At 35.1% G+C, this 15,288-nt stretch overlaps 1 protein-coding gene across 1 annotated transcript in view; it reads left to right on the forward strand.

Moving 5' to 3' along the window:
- CADM2 (cell adhesion molecule 2) overlaps positions 1-15,288 on the forward strand; it is a 264,551-nt gene that overhangs the window by 12,542 nt on the left and 236,721 nt on the right. Inside the window, exon 3 of the mRNA XM_089910397.1 lies at positions 5,096-5,245. Within this exon, the coding sequence (XP_089766523.1) occupies positions 5,096-5,245 (150 nt within the window). The remainder of the gene's footprint in view (positions 1-5,095; positions 5,246-15,288) is intronic.

A 15,288-nucleotide genomic window follows, 5' to 3' on the forward strand; every position in this document is an offset into this window, starting at 1 on the left:
TTTCCTTTAAGTCTCATCATAAACTTGTTTGAAAACAAATGACTCCTCTGAAACCAGGGATGGTGGTGAGCTTAGCTAGAAGAAGGATCTTTTTAAAATTGCGACAAAAAGAATAAAATACCTAGGAATAAACCTACCTAAGGGGACAAAAGACCTGTATGCAGAAAACTATAAGACACTGATGAAAGAAACTAAAGATGATACAAACAGATGGAGAGGTATACCATGTTCTTGGATTGGAAGAATCAACATTGTGAAAATGACTATACTACTCAAAGCAACCTACAGATTCAATGCAGTCCCTATCAAGCTACCAATGGCATTTTTCACAGAACAAGAACAAAAAATTTCACAGTTTGTATGGAAACACAAAAGACCCCGAATAGCCAAAGCAATATTGAGAACAATAAAAGGAGCTGGAGGAATCAGGCTTCCAGACTTCAGAGTATACTACAAAGCTACAGTAATCAAGACAGTATGGTACTGGCAGAAAAACAGAAATATAGATCAATGGAACAGGATAGAAAGCCCAGAGATAAACCCACGCACATATGGTCACCTTATTTTTGATAAAGCAGGCAAGAATATACAATGGAGAAAAGACAGCCTCTTCAATAAGTGGTGCTGGGAAAACTGGACAGCTACATGTAAAACAATGAAATTAGAACACTCCCTAACACCATACACAAAAATAAACTCAAAATGGATTAAAGACCAAAATGTAAGGCCAGACACTAGAAAACTCTTAGAGGAAAACATAGGAAGAACACTCTGTAACATAAATCACAGCAAGATCCTTTTTGATCCACCTCCTAGACAAGTGGAAATAAAAACAAAAATAAACAAATGAGACCTAATGAAACTTAAAAGCTTTTACACAGGAAAGGAAACCATAAACAAGATGAAAAGACAACCCTCAGAATGGGATAAAATATTTGCAAATGAAGCAACTGACAAAGGATTAATCTCCAAAATTTATAAGCAGCTCATGCAGCTCAATATCAAAAAAACAAGCAACCCAATCCAAAAATGGGCAGAAGAGCTAAATAGACATTTCTCCAAAGAAGATATACAGATTGCCAACAAACACATGAAAGGATGCTCAGCATCACTAATCATTAGAGAAATGCAAATCAGAACTACAGTGAGGTATCACCTCACACCAGTCAGAATGGCCATCATCAAAAAAAATCTAGAAACAGTAAATTCTGGAGAGGGTGTGGAGAAAAAGGAACCCTCTTGCACTGTTGGTGGGAATGTAAATTGATACAGCCACTATGGAGAACAGTATGGAGGTTCCTTAAAAAACTAAAAAGAGAACTACCATATGACCCAGCAATCCCACTACTCTGCATGTACCCTCAGAAAACCATCATTCAAAAAGAGTCATGCACCACAATGTTCATTGCAGCTCTATTTACAATAGCCAGGACATGGAAGCAACCTAAGTGTCCATCAACAGATGAATGGATAAAGAAGATATGGCACATATATACAATGGAATATTACTCAGCCATAAAAAGAAACGAAATTGAGTTATAGTGAGGTGGATGGACCTAGAGTCTGTCATACAGAATGAAGTAAGTCAGAAAGAGAAAAACAAATACCATATGCTAACACATATATATGGAATTAAGAAAAAAAAACGTTCTGAAAAACCTAGCGGCAGGACAGATATAAAGACACAGACACAGAGAATGGACTTGAGGACATGGGGACAGGGACGTTTAAGCTGGGAAGAAGTGAAAGAGTGGCATGGACATATATACACTACCAAATGTAAAATAGATAGCTAGTGGGAGGCAGCCACATAGCACAGGGAGATCAGCTCAGTGCTTTGTGACCACCTAGAGGGGTGGGATAGGGAGGGTGGGAGGGAGACACAAGAGGGAGGAGATATGGGGATATATGTATATGTACAGCTGATTCACTTTGTTATAAAGCAGAAACCAACACACCATTGTTAAGCAATTATACTCCAATAAAGATGTTAAAAAACTAAAAATAATTTTTTTAAATTAAAAGACTAAGAACCTCCAAATAAAATAAAATAAAATTAGCCTCAATGATATGATCAATGAATTTTAGAAATTCTTGTTGATGGTAAACAAGATGAGTACTATACTACACCTAGACTGCCTTCTCCCTTGCCATCATACTCTATCCTAATTTTTGATTATTTTGCAGAAGCTCCTTAGCAAGTTTCTCTTCCTCTTTGCATCTTTCAGATGTTGATTCATACAAGGCAAGGCATGTAGTAGGGCCCCCAAAATACTTTTTTGATGAATACATTGAGGATGAATCCTTAACTTTGTAACCTACTAATTTTTCTAACTGGAAAAATTAGTAATGTCTTTAGAAAAACTCTCTGAGATTGAATTAAATGACAACCTGTCAACTTTGAGCCAGGAGGAGTTAAAAGAGAAAAGTAGAAGCTAACTTGATGCTGTCTCCAGGTTAAAACCAGAAATAAAAGGCAGTTCAAAGCTTTGAGAAGAAGTTTGACTGCCTACAACACTGGCTTTTGAATTGATTTTGGAAACTACATATCGTAAGGGTATTCAGGATTAGTAAATTCTCCATATGAGTTTGCTCTTTATTGGGAAAAACTAAATTATTTGACTGCAGGGATTTTAGGCTGCAAGGTCCCAGGGAACTGAAGTCAGAATCCATGTGGGGAGAAGATGGAGGGAAGCTGTCCTAATCGCCTACCTGGAAGGACAAAGTCTAGGTGTGCTAGTGTCTGCAGAGTCCCTGGAATGTAGAACACCATAACAAATTTTAGTTTCTTCTATAGGCCAATAAGGAAAGACAGAAATAATTATCAAATGTAAGTTCTAAATAGGATAAGATATTTAAGGGCAGTTAACATTGATATCTTCCCTTATTTGATTTTAATGTTATAATTGAAATTTATGAGGACATAGTTCAGCTAGGTATGAATTCAAAGTTTCATTTTTAAAAGAGTACTTTTTTTTTTCCTTTCATTTTTGTCTAATTCACATTTAAACAAGTAGTGATATGACCCAGCAGCCTTTGTGGAAAAATAAGAATAAAATGTTGAAATTTCAGAACAAACTCCAACTGGTTCATTGACTCTGTTTCTCCATGGAAAAATCACTTAACCACCCAGTGTCAGTTTACCCATCTGTGAAATGAGAAGGATAATATTTTCTTACAGGGATGTTTTGAAAATTATTTTGCAAATGTAGTGGATGAAATTGTTGCAAGCATCACTGCTCTTTTTCCACTTTAAAGAAGCAGACAGTATTATTTATGTACCAGTTGATAGTCAAATTGTCATCTGGGATGAACTATGTGTATTTATTAGCAGTTATGTGCTTTTTATTACTTAAAGGATCCCCTACTCTCCTAGATTGCTCAGTTTATGCATTATGTCAATAACTGGGCACCTAAGCAAAGTATCTTACAAACGTTCTGAGCTTCATATTTATGAGCTGCTAATCTGATATCTTTGGTAATTACTCCTTCCTTCTGTTTTAGCTCATGTTTTCTCTGATGTGGTTTTTCACCTCACCTCACTTCACAAGATTGATAGTTCTCCATGTTTCCCTGCTAGAGGTCACCTCTGAGCTGAAGGCAAAACACATCCCATTCTGGCTCCCATTGACTTTGAAGTCAACTATCAAAGAGTTTATTCCAGACATTGCCTAACCTCAATTTAAAAACTCCACCCTAAAGATTACAGGGAGATATCCTGGGGAGTTGCCATAGTGACTCTAAGAGGTTGGCACTGAGGAGACAAAGCTACTGATAGCAGATTTTTATACTTGATAGGCTTAATTATATAACGTGGTCATGAACTTCTGTGCTTGTGTCATTTAGGTCTGGAAAGAAATTTTCCCCTTCAGGCTCTTCTCTTTCTTACGGTGCCAATCAACGGGCTTCTTGGTAATAAGATTCTTTATGCCAATAGCTCCAGCATAACCTCAGGTGGTGCTTGTAGTAATGACAGAATCATTACAAAACTAAAGAAGAAAAGGAAAATATATTTCATGGGTGTGATTAAGTTATCATAATGTTCTTGCATATGTAAATTATCCTTGACTTAATAAACTACCTTGCTTCCATAATAGTATTTTAACCTGGCTTTAGAAAGTCATTTTTTTACCCATGTTGATAATTGTTATCAGACTTTTCAGAGTTCATCTCCAGATCATCGTGCTGCAGTGAAATTTACATATTATGTTGCTGTGTGCAAGAATTTTGTTTTAACTTTAGAAGTGCTTTTACTAAGTAATGTTATTACATGAATTACTTTAATAAATTAGTATAACACTTAGGAAGATAGAATTGATTACATTCTAATGATATCCAAATTGACAATGGTCATTTATAGATACATTTTCCTTGATTTATAAAATAAATATATATTCATTGGAAAAAACATCAGGAAACTACAGAAAGGAACAAAAAAGAATATTGTCTCTATCTCCTGGGCTAGAGTAATCACTTTAAGATTTTGATGGATATTCTATAAGATGAACACTTTTTGAAGAATACTTACATTGTTTTCTCCAGCACATTTTGTATTTCTCAAAACAGCTACATCTACAAGAAACCCTGGTGAAATAGGATTCTTTTTTTATTTCTTCTATCAGAAATTGAATCTAAAGTTCTAGTATTCATATTTTATAGGCTTTATTCAGGATTATAAAAGCTACAAGGAAACTATTTTACCTGTTTCTTCTGCTGCTTTTAAAGAGTTCAATTCATCCAAAATTATTATCTTCAAAGATAACCAGGTCTAGCACCGTATAATTAATGCAAGGCCAAGGGAAATTAATGATAATCATGTTACTATTTAAATATAAATCTTCATGTGTGCCTAGGAGGAGAAGAAGCTTTTCTGGAGCATGTGAGGGAATATAAAGGAATCCTAATGGTATGTCAAATTGTCGTCTTCTGATTAAGGGTTTTCAATTATGTTTTGCCTTTTTGTAATATATAGTTTTGCTGTTGTTTGGTTGTTTTAAATTTTACTTGGAATGAGGAGTTAAGTCCATATAGCTCTTGGGAAGTTAATCATTTTAGAACTTTCTTTTAATCAACCTTTTCTTTAATCCCCTTTTAGGCAGCCAAGGACAGTTTCCACTCACACAGAACGTAACAGTTGTTGAAGGTGGAACTGCAATTTTGACCTGCAGGGTTGATCAAAATGATAACACCTCCCTCCAGTGGTCAAATCCAGCTCAACAGACTCTGTACTTTGATGACAAGAAAGGTGAATACATTTTCTTTTAAATGTTTTAATCATATTCTAAAATATCCTAATTATAATGAATTTATTTTTCTGAGATGATTCAAATTATTCCTTTTGATTACCAAACTGCTGCTGCTTGTATTTAAACATGTTAAATATTAAATACTTTAGTTTGTAAGTCATAAACACTAAAGATAACCTGTGTCAACTTTTTAATAAAATAAACAGTTCTAATTCTGTTTCAAAAATAGTTTTATGCCTTCTCTTAACAATTATCTTCTCTCAAGATATCACATGATTTTGTTTTCTTGTAGATGCCTTTCGTATAGATTGAATATTTTTTCCCTCACTCCTGGCAATAGGATATATTATTTTTATTACTCTTAGTTAAAATATTTAGAAGACATTTTATGATTTTGGAAAGTTCTGTGCTTTCTCATGAATTCAGTTTGAAAGTAAGACTTACAGAAATGATTCCAATAATAAGTTTAAGTTACTCCATGTTTCCAAAATAAACTGAAATTAAGTAAGAAGCTGTATTTACAAGTTGAGTTGGACTTCAGTGATTAACTGGGCTTTCTAATTGGATGATAGATTTTGATTAAACATTTTTAGAGAACTAAGGCAATTTATGTTATATAATTCAAGCAAACAACTAAAAATGTATACTGAATTTCTAAGCCGTCATCCATTGTTATAAACATTGGGAGAAAATGAGTTCATAAACTGTAGTGAAAATATGGAGCTGTTGCTTTAGGTAAGTTTAAATTATATAGGATATAAATATCTGTATAATAGCTATTCAGCATGGTCTTAATCCTGTGGCCTAATTAGTTGACACATAAACTTAACTATGACAGAGGGTTAGGAATGCTAGCATTTGTTGTTCTGGCTAGCTCCCTCCCTCCTTCGCTTCCTTCCTTCCTTCTCATTCCTCTATGTCGGTACAAAAATTAAAGCTCAGGGATACAGAACTCTGGTGAGAACTGACTTGCTAAACCCAAAGCTTCTCAACCTCGGCTGTATTTTACAATCATTTAAGATGCAATTCAAACACTGTGATACTGCATATGCCTGAAAGATTCTGTTTGGAAAGCTCCTGAGAACAGCTGGGAGCATAATGTGAGATAGAAATAAGAACAGAGCTATGGATAAAGCTGTTAACAGTAGCAGCCACCTGTAGAAGCTGGTGCAATCAGTGACACAGACAACCCTTTCGTTTTCTCTATTGTCCTCCTGAGCAGTTGTCACTTGCACAACACGTACGGGTTACTCTAGTCATGCTAACTCACGCTAAGCTTCTGCACTTAGACTCTGGCACAATTTAGCACGTTTGTTTGCTCGAGATAAGCCTTAGGATTGAGGAGGGCTAGGCAGGTAAATGCAGACAAAAAGACAGTATGGGAAAATCGTGATATGAAATCTTTAAAAAAAATGCTTTTATTTTCAAACCCTTGCATTTGAGGGACATCACTGTCAAGGATCCCTTCCACTACATGACAAGGAACCAAACCAGGGACTTGTGAAGGAACAAACATGTTAGTTTGCCATTTATGAAAGGTTTCTTTATTCAATGCTTTTCGTTATTCTGTTTCAACTGATTATTAGAACCACAATAGAATTAGAAAAAGTCTAATATCAAAAATAGAAAGCTGTTATACTATACACACACAAACACACACAAACACAGACTAGCTTTTTACAGCCTAACTCTAACCTGTTAAGGCAATAAGGAAAGAAAAAATGAAATAAAGCAAATGCATGCTTCAACAATTCATATGATCAGATGTATCTAGTATTTTGTAGCAGTGTAAAGATACAGGGATATTGCTAAATATCCCAGATATAACATGATGGGTTTTTCTCACCATGATTATCCTTCAGAAAAGAGGGGCTTTCTGGAAACAAATTCTTTACAAATCTAGTATTTTATTTGAAAATAAAAGCATTTTATTTTAAGGATTTCATATCACAATTTTCCCCATACTGTCTTTTTGTCTGCATTTACCTGCCTAGCCCTCCTCAATCTTAAGGCTTATCTCGAGCAAACAAATGTGCTAAATTGTGCCAGAGCCTAAGTGCAGAAACTAAGTGTGAGTTAACATCACTAGAGTAACTCTTGTGTGTTGTGCAAGTTGACAACTGCTCAGGAGAACAATAGAGAAAACGAAAGGGTTGTCTGTGTCACTGATTGCACCAGCTTCTACAGGTGGCTGCTACTGTTAACAGCTTTATCCAAGCTCTGTTCTTATTTCTATCTCACATTGTGTTGCCAGTTGATCTCAGGAGCTTTCCAAACAGAATCTTTCAGGCATATGCAGTATCACAGTGTTTGAATTGCATCTTAAATGATTGTAAAATACAGCCGAGGTTGAGAAGCTTTGGGTTTAGCAAGTCAGTTCTCACCAGAGCTCTGTACCCCTGAACTTTAATTTTTGTACCGACATAGAGTAATGAGAAGGAAGGAAGGAGGGAGGGAGGGAAGGAGGGAGCGAGCTAGCTAGAACAACAAAACAGGTGCTTCTCATTGATATTACTGTTGCCACTAGGAGTCCCAAAAGGCATTCTGAGTAGCCTTTCATGCTCTCTGGAGACCCAGGTCTCTGAGGGTTCTAGCTGTAAGGGCTGAACAAGTATCTCAGGATGGTGGCCATTGGTTCAACTAGAACTGGAAAAGCCTTTGTTGTTTACTTGGAACAAAAGAAAAGCATGCTGTGAGTAGGCAGTTGATGATCAGCTAAAGGAGACTTAAGCGGAACCCCTTTTCTTAGGAGTTTCTCTCAAGGAGGTTAAACGTGAATATTCAGGAATTTCTTCACAAGGGAGATAGGTGTCTGGGGGTAATTGGCTAAAGTGAAGCTAATATTGTAATATTTTTTATTCAGGTGAAATAAAGAGGAGGGCAGTGAATTCAGGCTTTTGCTACCTTGAGCACATCTAATGTGATCAGTAGCTTTCTCCATTTACAACTGGAGAAATTGAGAGTCAAACACTCAAGGAAAATTTGTCCACAGATGTTCAGCGAATGACTAGTAATGAAGGGATTGGAATCCAGGTTGGCCTATGTTAGTTTTAACTAGAATGCCCCTGAGAACAAAGGTGTCCGGGCACCAGGTCACTTTAAATATAACCCAAGTGGCGTCTGCCTTTGATCTTGGCAGCTGCCTTTTAGTTAAAGAGCATCAGTTATTTTCAAACTGTTGAAGGTGTATATACAGTAAGACAGAGGGATACATTATAGTCAGCACTGCCCAATAGAACTTTCTGTGATGATGGCAATGTTCTATATCTGCAAAACAGTTCTGTAGCCAGCAGTCATGTGTGGATACTTAAGTTAATTTTAAAATAATTAAAAATTTGTTATTTTAGTCACACTATCCATATTTCAAGTACTCAAAAGCCATGTGTGGTTACTGTTTTGGAAAGCACAGTTCTAGATGATGCCTCACTCTTTAGATGCCAAAATAGACCTTGTCCAATTCCAGCCTTGGCTGTAGAATATGCATTTTCCAATGGAGAAAACCCCAAGTCATCATTAAAATGTATCAAATATTCAATAAATGAAATTTTACTGTTTAAATTTCACAGATTTAATGGTGACATTGTAGCCTAGGAGACAGGGAGTCAGATCTGACTTCTAATTCTGCTTCTGACACCAACTGGCAGAGAAATAAAAGGGGCTCATCAATATCCCACCAAATCAGATGTTCTAGTCTTTGGATCAGAATTGCATTTTTAACAATTTCTCTATCTACTTTGTTGTTTGCACCTGAAAACCAGAAATCATTAATCTATGAAGTAGATATTGAATTACAGCTCCATTTCATTTCTGCATAGTTTTTGTATGAAGACTTCTTCTATAACACTTAAGAAACTGCAAATCTAAATAGAAAATAAAAATCAAGAGGAAGATTTACAGGTTCTTATGGGTCAGAGGGACCTAGAGCAAATGTAGCCACTTGTTATGGCCCTCTTCTCTTTCTTTTTACACAGATTTTACCGTATCTGTTATAACTAGTAGGTAAGCCCTTGGGATAGAGTGGGTATAGGGAGACAGGGAGAGTAGGGAGTCGAGTTCACTGAAACACCACATGAATGCTGTGTGGTATTTGGCAATAGAAGTTTTAAAAAAATCAATTAGGTCATTGTGTTTGTTTCTCTGCCGGTGTGGGAAAAAACAATTGAAGTAGTACAATCTGATCACTTAATGCTCAGGAAAGAACACTTCAATTCCTTCCTATTATTGACAGAAAATACTTTGTACAAACATCTCCAGGAGTGCATAGTATATGCATTTAACAGACGTATCTCTGTGTGCTTTTATGTGTTTTTGTATAAAAATGTAAAATACATAATGTTTTGTGATGCTACTACTTTATAGTAGTTTTGCTCTTTTGCATTATGCTTCAATGATTCTCAAGAATTTCTTGAAGGAAATTTTATTCCTGAAGGAACGAAAATAAAATTTTATTAAGGGCATAGCCAAAAAAAAAAAAAAAAAAAACCACTGGTGTTAATTATCCAATTATTCTGCTGATAATTTTACATTAATACCGGGGATGATGGGAGAGGAGGAACATGAATAATGTGTCCTAGGACAAGCAGTGATAAAGAGAAGAAAAATGAGAAACTTGAAATGGAGGTACAAGTTCTCTTGGCTTCATTCCAGCCAGTGCCACCTGTCAGTTTCTTTCTCCACAACTAGTCTCAATCAATGTGACAGTCTTTAAAATAGTGAAGATTAACTCAGTAAAGAAGGTGTTAAAGTGGTCAATATTATCCTTCTTTCTGCTTTCTTAAAAAAATAAATCATGTATAGGTTACACTAAAGATGTGAAATAAGTGATGACAACTTACTCCATACTCTATAATTTTTAAATAACTTCAACACGGTTACCTTTTCTCATTGTGATTCACAACAACCCTGTATGGTCGGTATTCCCATTTTGTATATGAAGAAACCGAGGTTTGCAAGTTTGAATGACTTGAGTAGTAAGTGACAAAATGATGATGAGACCCAAGTTTTCTTAAGACAAGCCTAATTCACTTCATGCTATACCATTCTGATAAGGACTTCATTTTATTGCTTTTTGGATTTTTATTTTTTTTTACATTTCTTGTGGAAAGTATCACTTCTTTTCGGTCTTTACTCCAAAGTTGCCATCTCAATGATAGATCTCCTGAACACATCTCATATTTTAATAATTTCATTTTTATTGTAATAACAGATTTGCTAGCAAATGCATCCCTATTAAATGAGTAGGAATCAGGTTCCCATTAGGAAATAAATGATACACTCGAGTTAATGAAGTATGAACACACTATTTACAGGTGTACAGGCATAATTAAGGAAACATGTCAAGATGATGCAGCACCCAGGAGCTAGCAGCAGTGGGAAACCATCCTTGCCTCTGAAAGGGTGACAGAAGGAACTAAAGCTAAGTTTTGGAAGAAGACTTCTGGTTAGAAGCTGAGACTGGTTAGGAAGAAGGATGTGTGGAAATATGTAAATTGACTTCTTTTTCCTCTTACCTTTTGATCTCTTATCAATGACTTCCATGGGCTGAGCCCAGATGGAAACCATAGGTCAAGGAATCCTAGGTAGTTTAGTCTCCCAGGGAAAATAGCAGGGAAGATAATGGATCTGGAATGATAAGCAGAAAGTAACCAGCACAACTTACCAAGCATAAATAGATATTTCTCCCTGTCTAATTTTCAGTAAAGATAATTTCTGTCAAAAAACCTTGTGTCACTCTATGTTCACAACTACCTTCCATTGAATTGCTTCTTTTTGGGAGAAATAAGTTGCAACAATGCAGCACTTTTCCAAAACAGATTACTTTTTTTCAATGTTATATTCCTCAAATTTAACATACATGTTAAACTGTGTGCTATTAGAGTTCTTAAAGAAATAACTTGCTTTTACTTAATCTGCTAATGATAAAGCCATTATTATAAATTCTTACTAAGCATAAGCAAAATTTTCAGTTGTACATTATATGATTACTACCTTTATCTCTTTATGCTAGTTTAAAGTCCAGCACCTTTAGGAAAAACATAAAGATAATCATGTACACTATAAACTGTACTCATTATGTGGTATCTATAACAGTGTCAGGATTTGGAACTTTGACATTCAAAGCTACAAATATGTGTCTGAACATGATCAGCAAATTTTAGTGTTTGAACATTTTAGAATTCAGCATTACTTGCATACTTGATATTATATTTTAGAGAGGCTAGGTTTCACTAATATTACTACTTTTTACAATATTTTTTTGTATTTTTTTGGCCGTGCTGCGCAGCTTGTGGGATCTTAGTCCCCGGACCAGGGATTGAACTCACTCCCTCGGCAGTGAAAGTGCAGAGTCCTAACCACTGGACCGCCAGGGAATTCCCTGTAGTGTTGTAATTTAAAAATAAAAACAAAGGGCTCCCCTGGTGGCGCAGTGGTTGAGAGTCCGCCTGCCGATGCAGGGGACACGGGTTTGTGCCAGGTCCGGGAAGATCCCACATGCCGCGGAGTGGCTGGGCCCGTGAGCCATGACCACTGAGCCTGCGCGTCCGGAGCCTGTGCTCCACAACGGGAGAGGCCACAACAGTGAGAGGCCCACGTACCGCAAAAATAAAACAAAAATTAAAAATAAAAACAAAATTTATTGCAAATAAATCAAATACCTCTGTGAAAATGACCAAATTCTTGAATTAAGTCCTTTTAGTTATTGCACATTGCCGTTCACTAGCGTTTTTTTTTTTTAAGCAAAACTCCATATAGAGAAAAGTTATTTCTATAACATGGAGCTATTTTATTCTACTTTCTGATCATTAACTTATATATTTATTCAGTCTTTCATTCAGTAAATATTTGGTGACCATTTACTGTGTGATAGACACTGCACTAGGTGGTTTGCAGTTATTGTAGCTCATTGATTTTTGAAGAGTCTATTCTGTGTTCAGTAGAGCTACTTGAAAGACAGCTTGTCCTGATTAAAATTTGATTTCTTTTATCTTCCAATCATATATGTCTCTGGATACATATTTTATAAATATGTTTGTATGTTGGTAAGACATACAGAGTCAACACATAATCAGCAATTATTTCAATGATTTTAAGCCATCTGGAGAATACCACATTTTATGGTCATGGCAGTAGAAGTGAGATGATGGCTAGAGTCAGACTGGGTGGATGGTCAACACCATTGTGCCACCTATTTCCATCTCCCAAAACAATAAAAAAAAAAAAAAGTAAGCAATGACCAAACAGCTTCTGGGTAATTGCCTTGATATCTTTTGTGATACTTCATATCCTCAGTTTTGGGAATTAATAGTCATTAAAGATAACAGGCATCACTAAGTAAATGTTCTTAATATATAAATATCTAAGCATATTTGATATTTAAAAGATTTCCAAGTCACAATTTCAGTTCAATTCTGTGAATATTAGTGAAATATTGCTATGTCCCAGGAATTATGCTGGGCATTGGGGCCCCTAAAATAAATAAAACATGAATTTTGCCCTTAAGTGGCAAGTTATCATATATCATCTATACATTGGAATGGTGGAGGGTATAGAGGAACAGTATTGGATCAGGCATTTTACAGGTAGATAAATGTAATTCTACTTGTTGCATAATAAGCCTCATTGTAGAGGATACAACATGCCCAAATAATTGATAAAAATATCCTACATGAGTCTAGGAAAAACCGTGACTTGAAAATATACATGACCATAAAGCAGAAACTAACACACCATTGTAAAGCAATTATATTCCAATAAAGATGTTAAAAAAAAAAAAGAAAATATACATGACCGAAAACATACCTTTTTTGATAAAATTATTTTTTAAAGAAAAAATTGTAAATAAACTATTATGTGCTATTTGTCTAATATATGAAGTAACAGTGTACTGTACAGGGACCTGATTTTCTTGTGACATACGGATATGGTCTCTATGTTGAATAACCTTTTAATCAGGATCAGCAGAGACACCATGGAGAATTTAAGATATTCTAACATTTTTTAAGTAAGTTTCAAAATAGCATTAGCATTATAGGTCCTTAGTAAGTATAAGAAAATCTTAACAGTATCAAAAAATACTGTCTATAATGTATAAGTTTAATTCTATTTAAAATTACATAATTTTGATTCATACCAATATAATTCTATTTTAGATAAAACAGTGTTTAAAGTTTTACTATTTAATTTTTTAGTGCGTTTTTCCCATTTTGTATTTTTTTAAAATATTTTACAGCAGACTTTGAGAGAGTCATATCCCCCTATGGTGAATTTATATTGTAGAAATGGTGCTACTTTTTTTGTTTGAGGCTAATGAAAACTTAGCCCTAGAACACTGACATAAATGTCATTCTACTCCAAAACTTAGAGTCCACTGCATTTCTCTGTTCTAGTTTTAAATTCCCAGGAGAGAGAAATGAATTGTTTCAGCTTATACTAGATGCCTCTACTGTGCTTTAAGGTATGACTAGAGGTGTGTGGCCATTGAGTCCAGCAATCACTGTAATTTACATCCTCTACATTCGACGAAGGCCCCACTCAATAGGCTCAAATATAGAATCTAGGCAGAATATTCTTCTGTCTTGATAGAATATGTTTTATGAAAATAATTATAGCATTAAGTACAAAATGAATAAGAAACCTCATTTAAATATTGTTACTTGGGTACCCCTAATAAGTGCAGCCTCTCTTTAATCCCAAGGAGCTTTTTTTATAAGTAACTTGGAAATATTGGTCTAAGTACCAAAAAAGGAGGAATAAAAACACATATGATCATTCATGAATGGTAATACTAATTAAAATACTATTAAACTATTAATTTATTATGGTTAAAAATTTAATGAGTATGATCTTTTCAATTCACTTGGCTTTCTTCAATTATTTTAGTTATTTCCTATATTTATAAATACTGAGTGTTTCTCTTCCTCCATGCCTCTTCAGGTGACATTTCTCCACTATTCAGACAAAATAATACAATTTAGAAATACCTTTTCCTGAATAAATATTTTTAATGTTTTGTTTTATATTGTGTGAGCATGAAGAGTTATAACTTAAAGTACTCTGCTTTCCTTAATTTATTATTTCTTTAGCCCCAGCAGGCTCTTGTGACTGATCCTTGGAAACAGCAGTAAATGAGCATTTTGTAGCACTGTGAAATGTAGGAGGCAGTGTTATTTTAGTACTGAAGTGTGGGTGTTTGTAAGAATTAAGTCTTCTGGTTTTATGACTATTTATGTTGAGACTAGTAGGTGGACTCAAGTACAAATGGGAAATGGGGTAGGGGGAATGCTGAGTGATTGGTCTGTAATATTCATTTTAACATTTTAGAAAGAATGGTTGTAGTTTAGAAAGAAGGATAGTAGTATGAATACAGATGTAACATGTTGTGTTTGGACTCTCAAAACCCTTTCATATATGTATAGCCCACCTGTTTTTTAATGCTGAAAATTGCATGGTGTGAGATTGAATGGGCTATTTCCTAAATCTTGAATTATGATAAAAATATCTTCTAGGGACCAGTAACTGTGTTCTCCTATGGAGATGATAATTGGTTATTAGTTGCTTATTTCTTTGTAACTTAAAATCCTACCTCCTAAACACTTGCAAACATTATAGATGGGTTGGTTGGTTGAGGTTTACAGGCTTGCTAGTCAGGGCAGCTACATTTGGATCCCAGTTTCACTATGGATTTGTATGTGGTCTTGAAACAACCTTGACCAATTACATAAACCAATCTCAGTTCCAGCTTGTAGGCCTCTTGAGGCCAATGGGTTGTAAAGGGCTACCTGCTGCTGTGTCCAGGTGTACAGGCTGAAACTCTTCTCAGAGTTTGTTTTGTGTTTTTTGAAATGTTTGAAAATTGATACTGCAACATCAAACAAAATAAAAAGAAAAACAAAGGTCTGCCATTGAAGTCTTAAGCAGTTTCTATCTAACAGGAAGTTGACATCTTTAATACTACCTTTAGCCTGAAAGTGGCTGTGAATGGGTGAATACCTGAAATAGACCGTTTAGTTACTGGAACATAAAGCAGAGACCCTGTATTTAA

The sequence above is a fragment of the Delphinapterus leucas genome, chromosome 4 (assembly GCF_059928025.1).
Source record: "Delphinapterus leucas isolate spDelLeu-1000000601 "Yukka" chromosome 4, BTC_Dleu_Yukka2, whole genome shotgun sequence".
Lineage (NCBI taxonomy): Eukaryota > Metazoa > Chordata > Mammalia > Artiodactyla > Monodontidae > Delphinapterus > Delphinapterus leucas.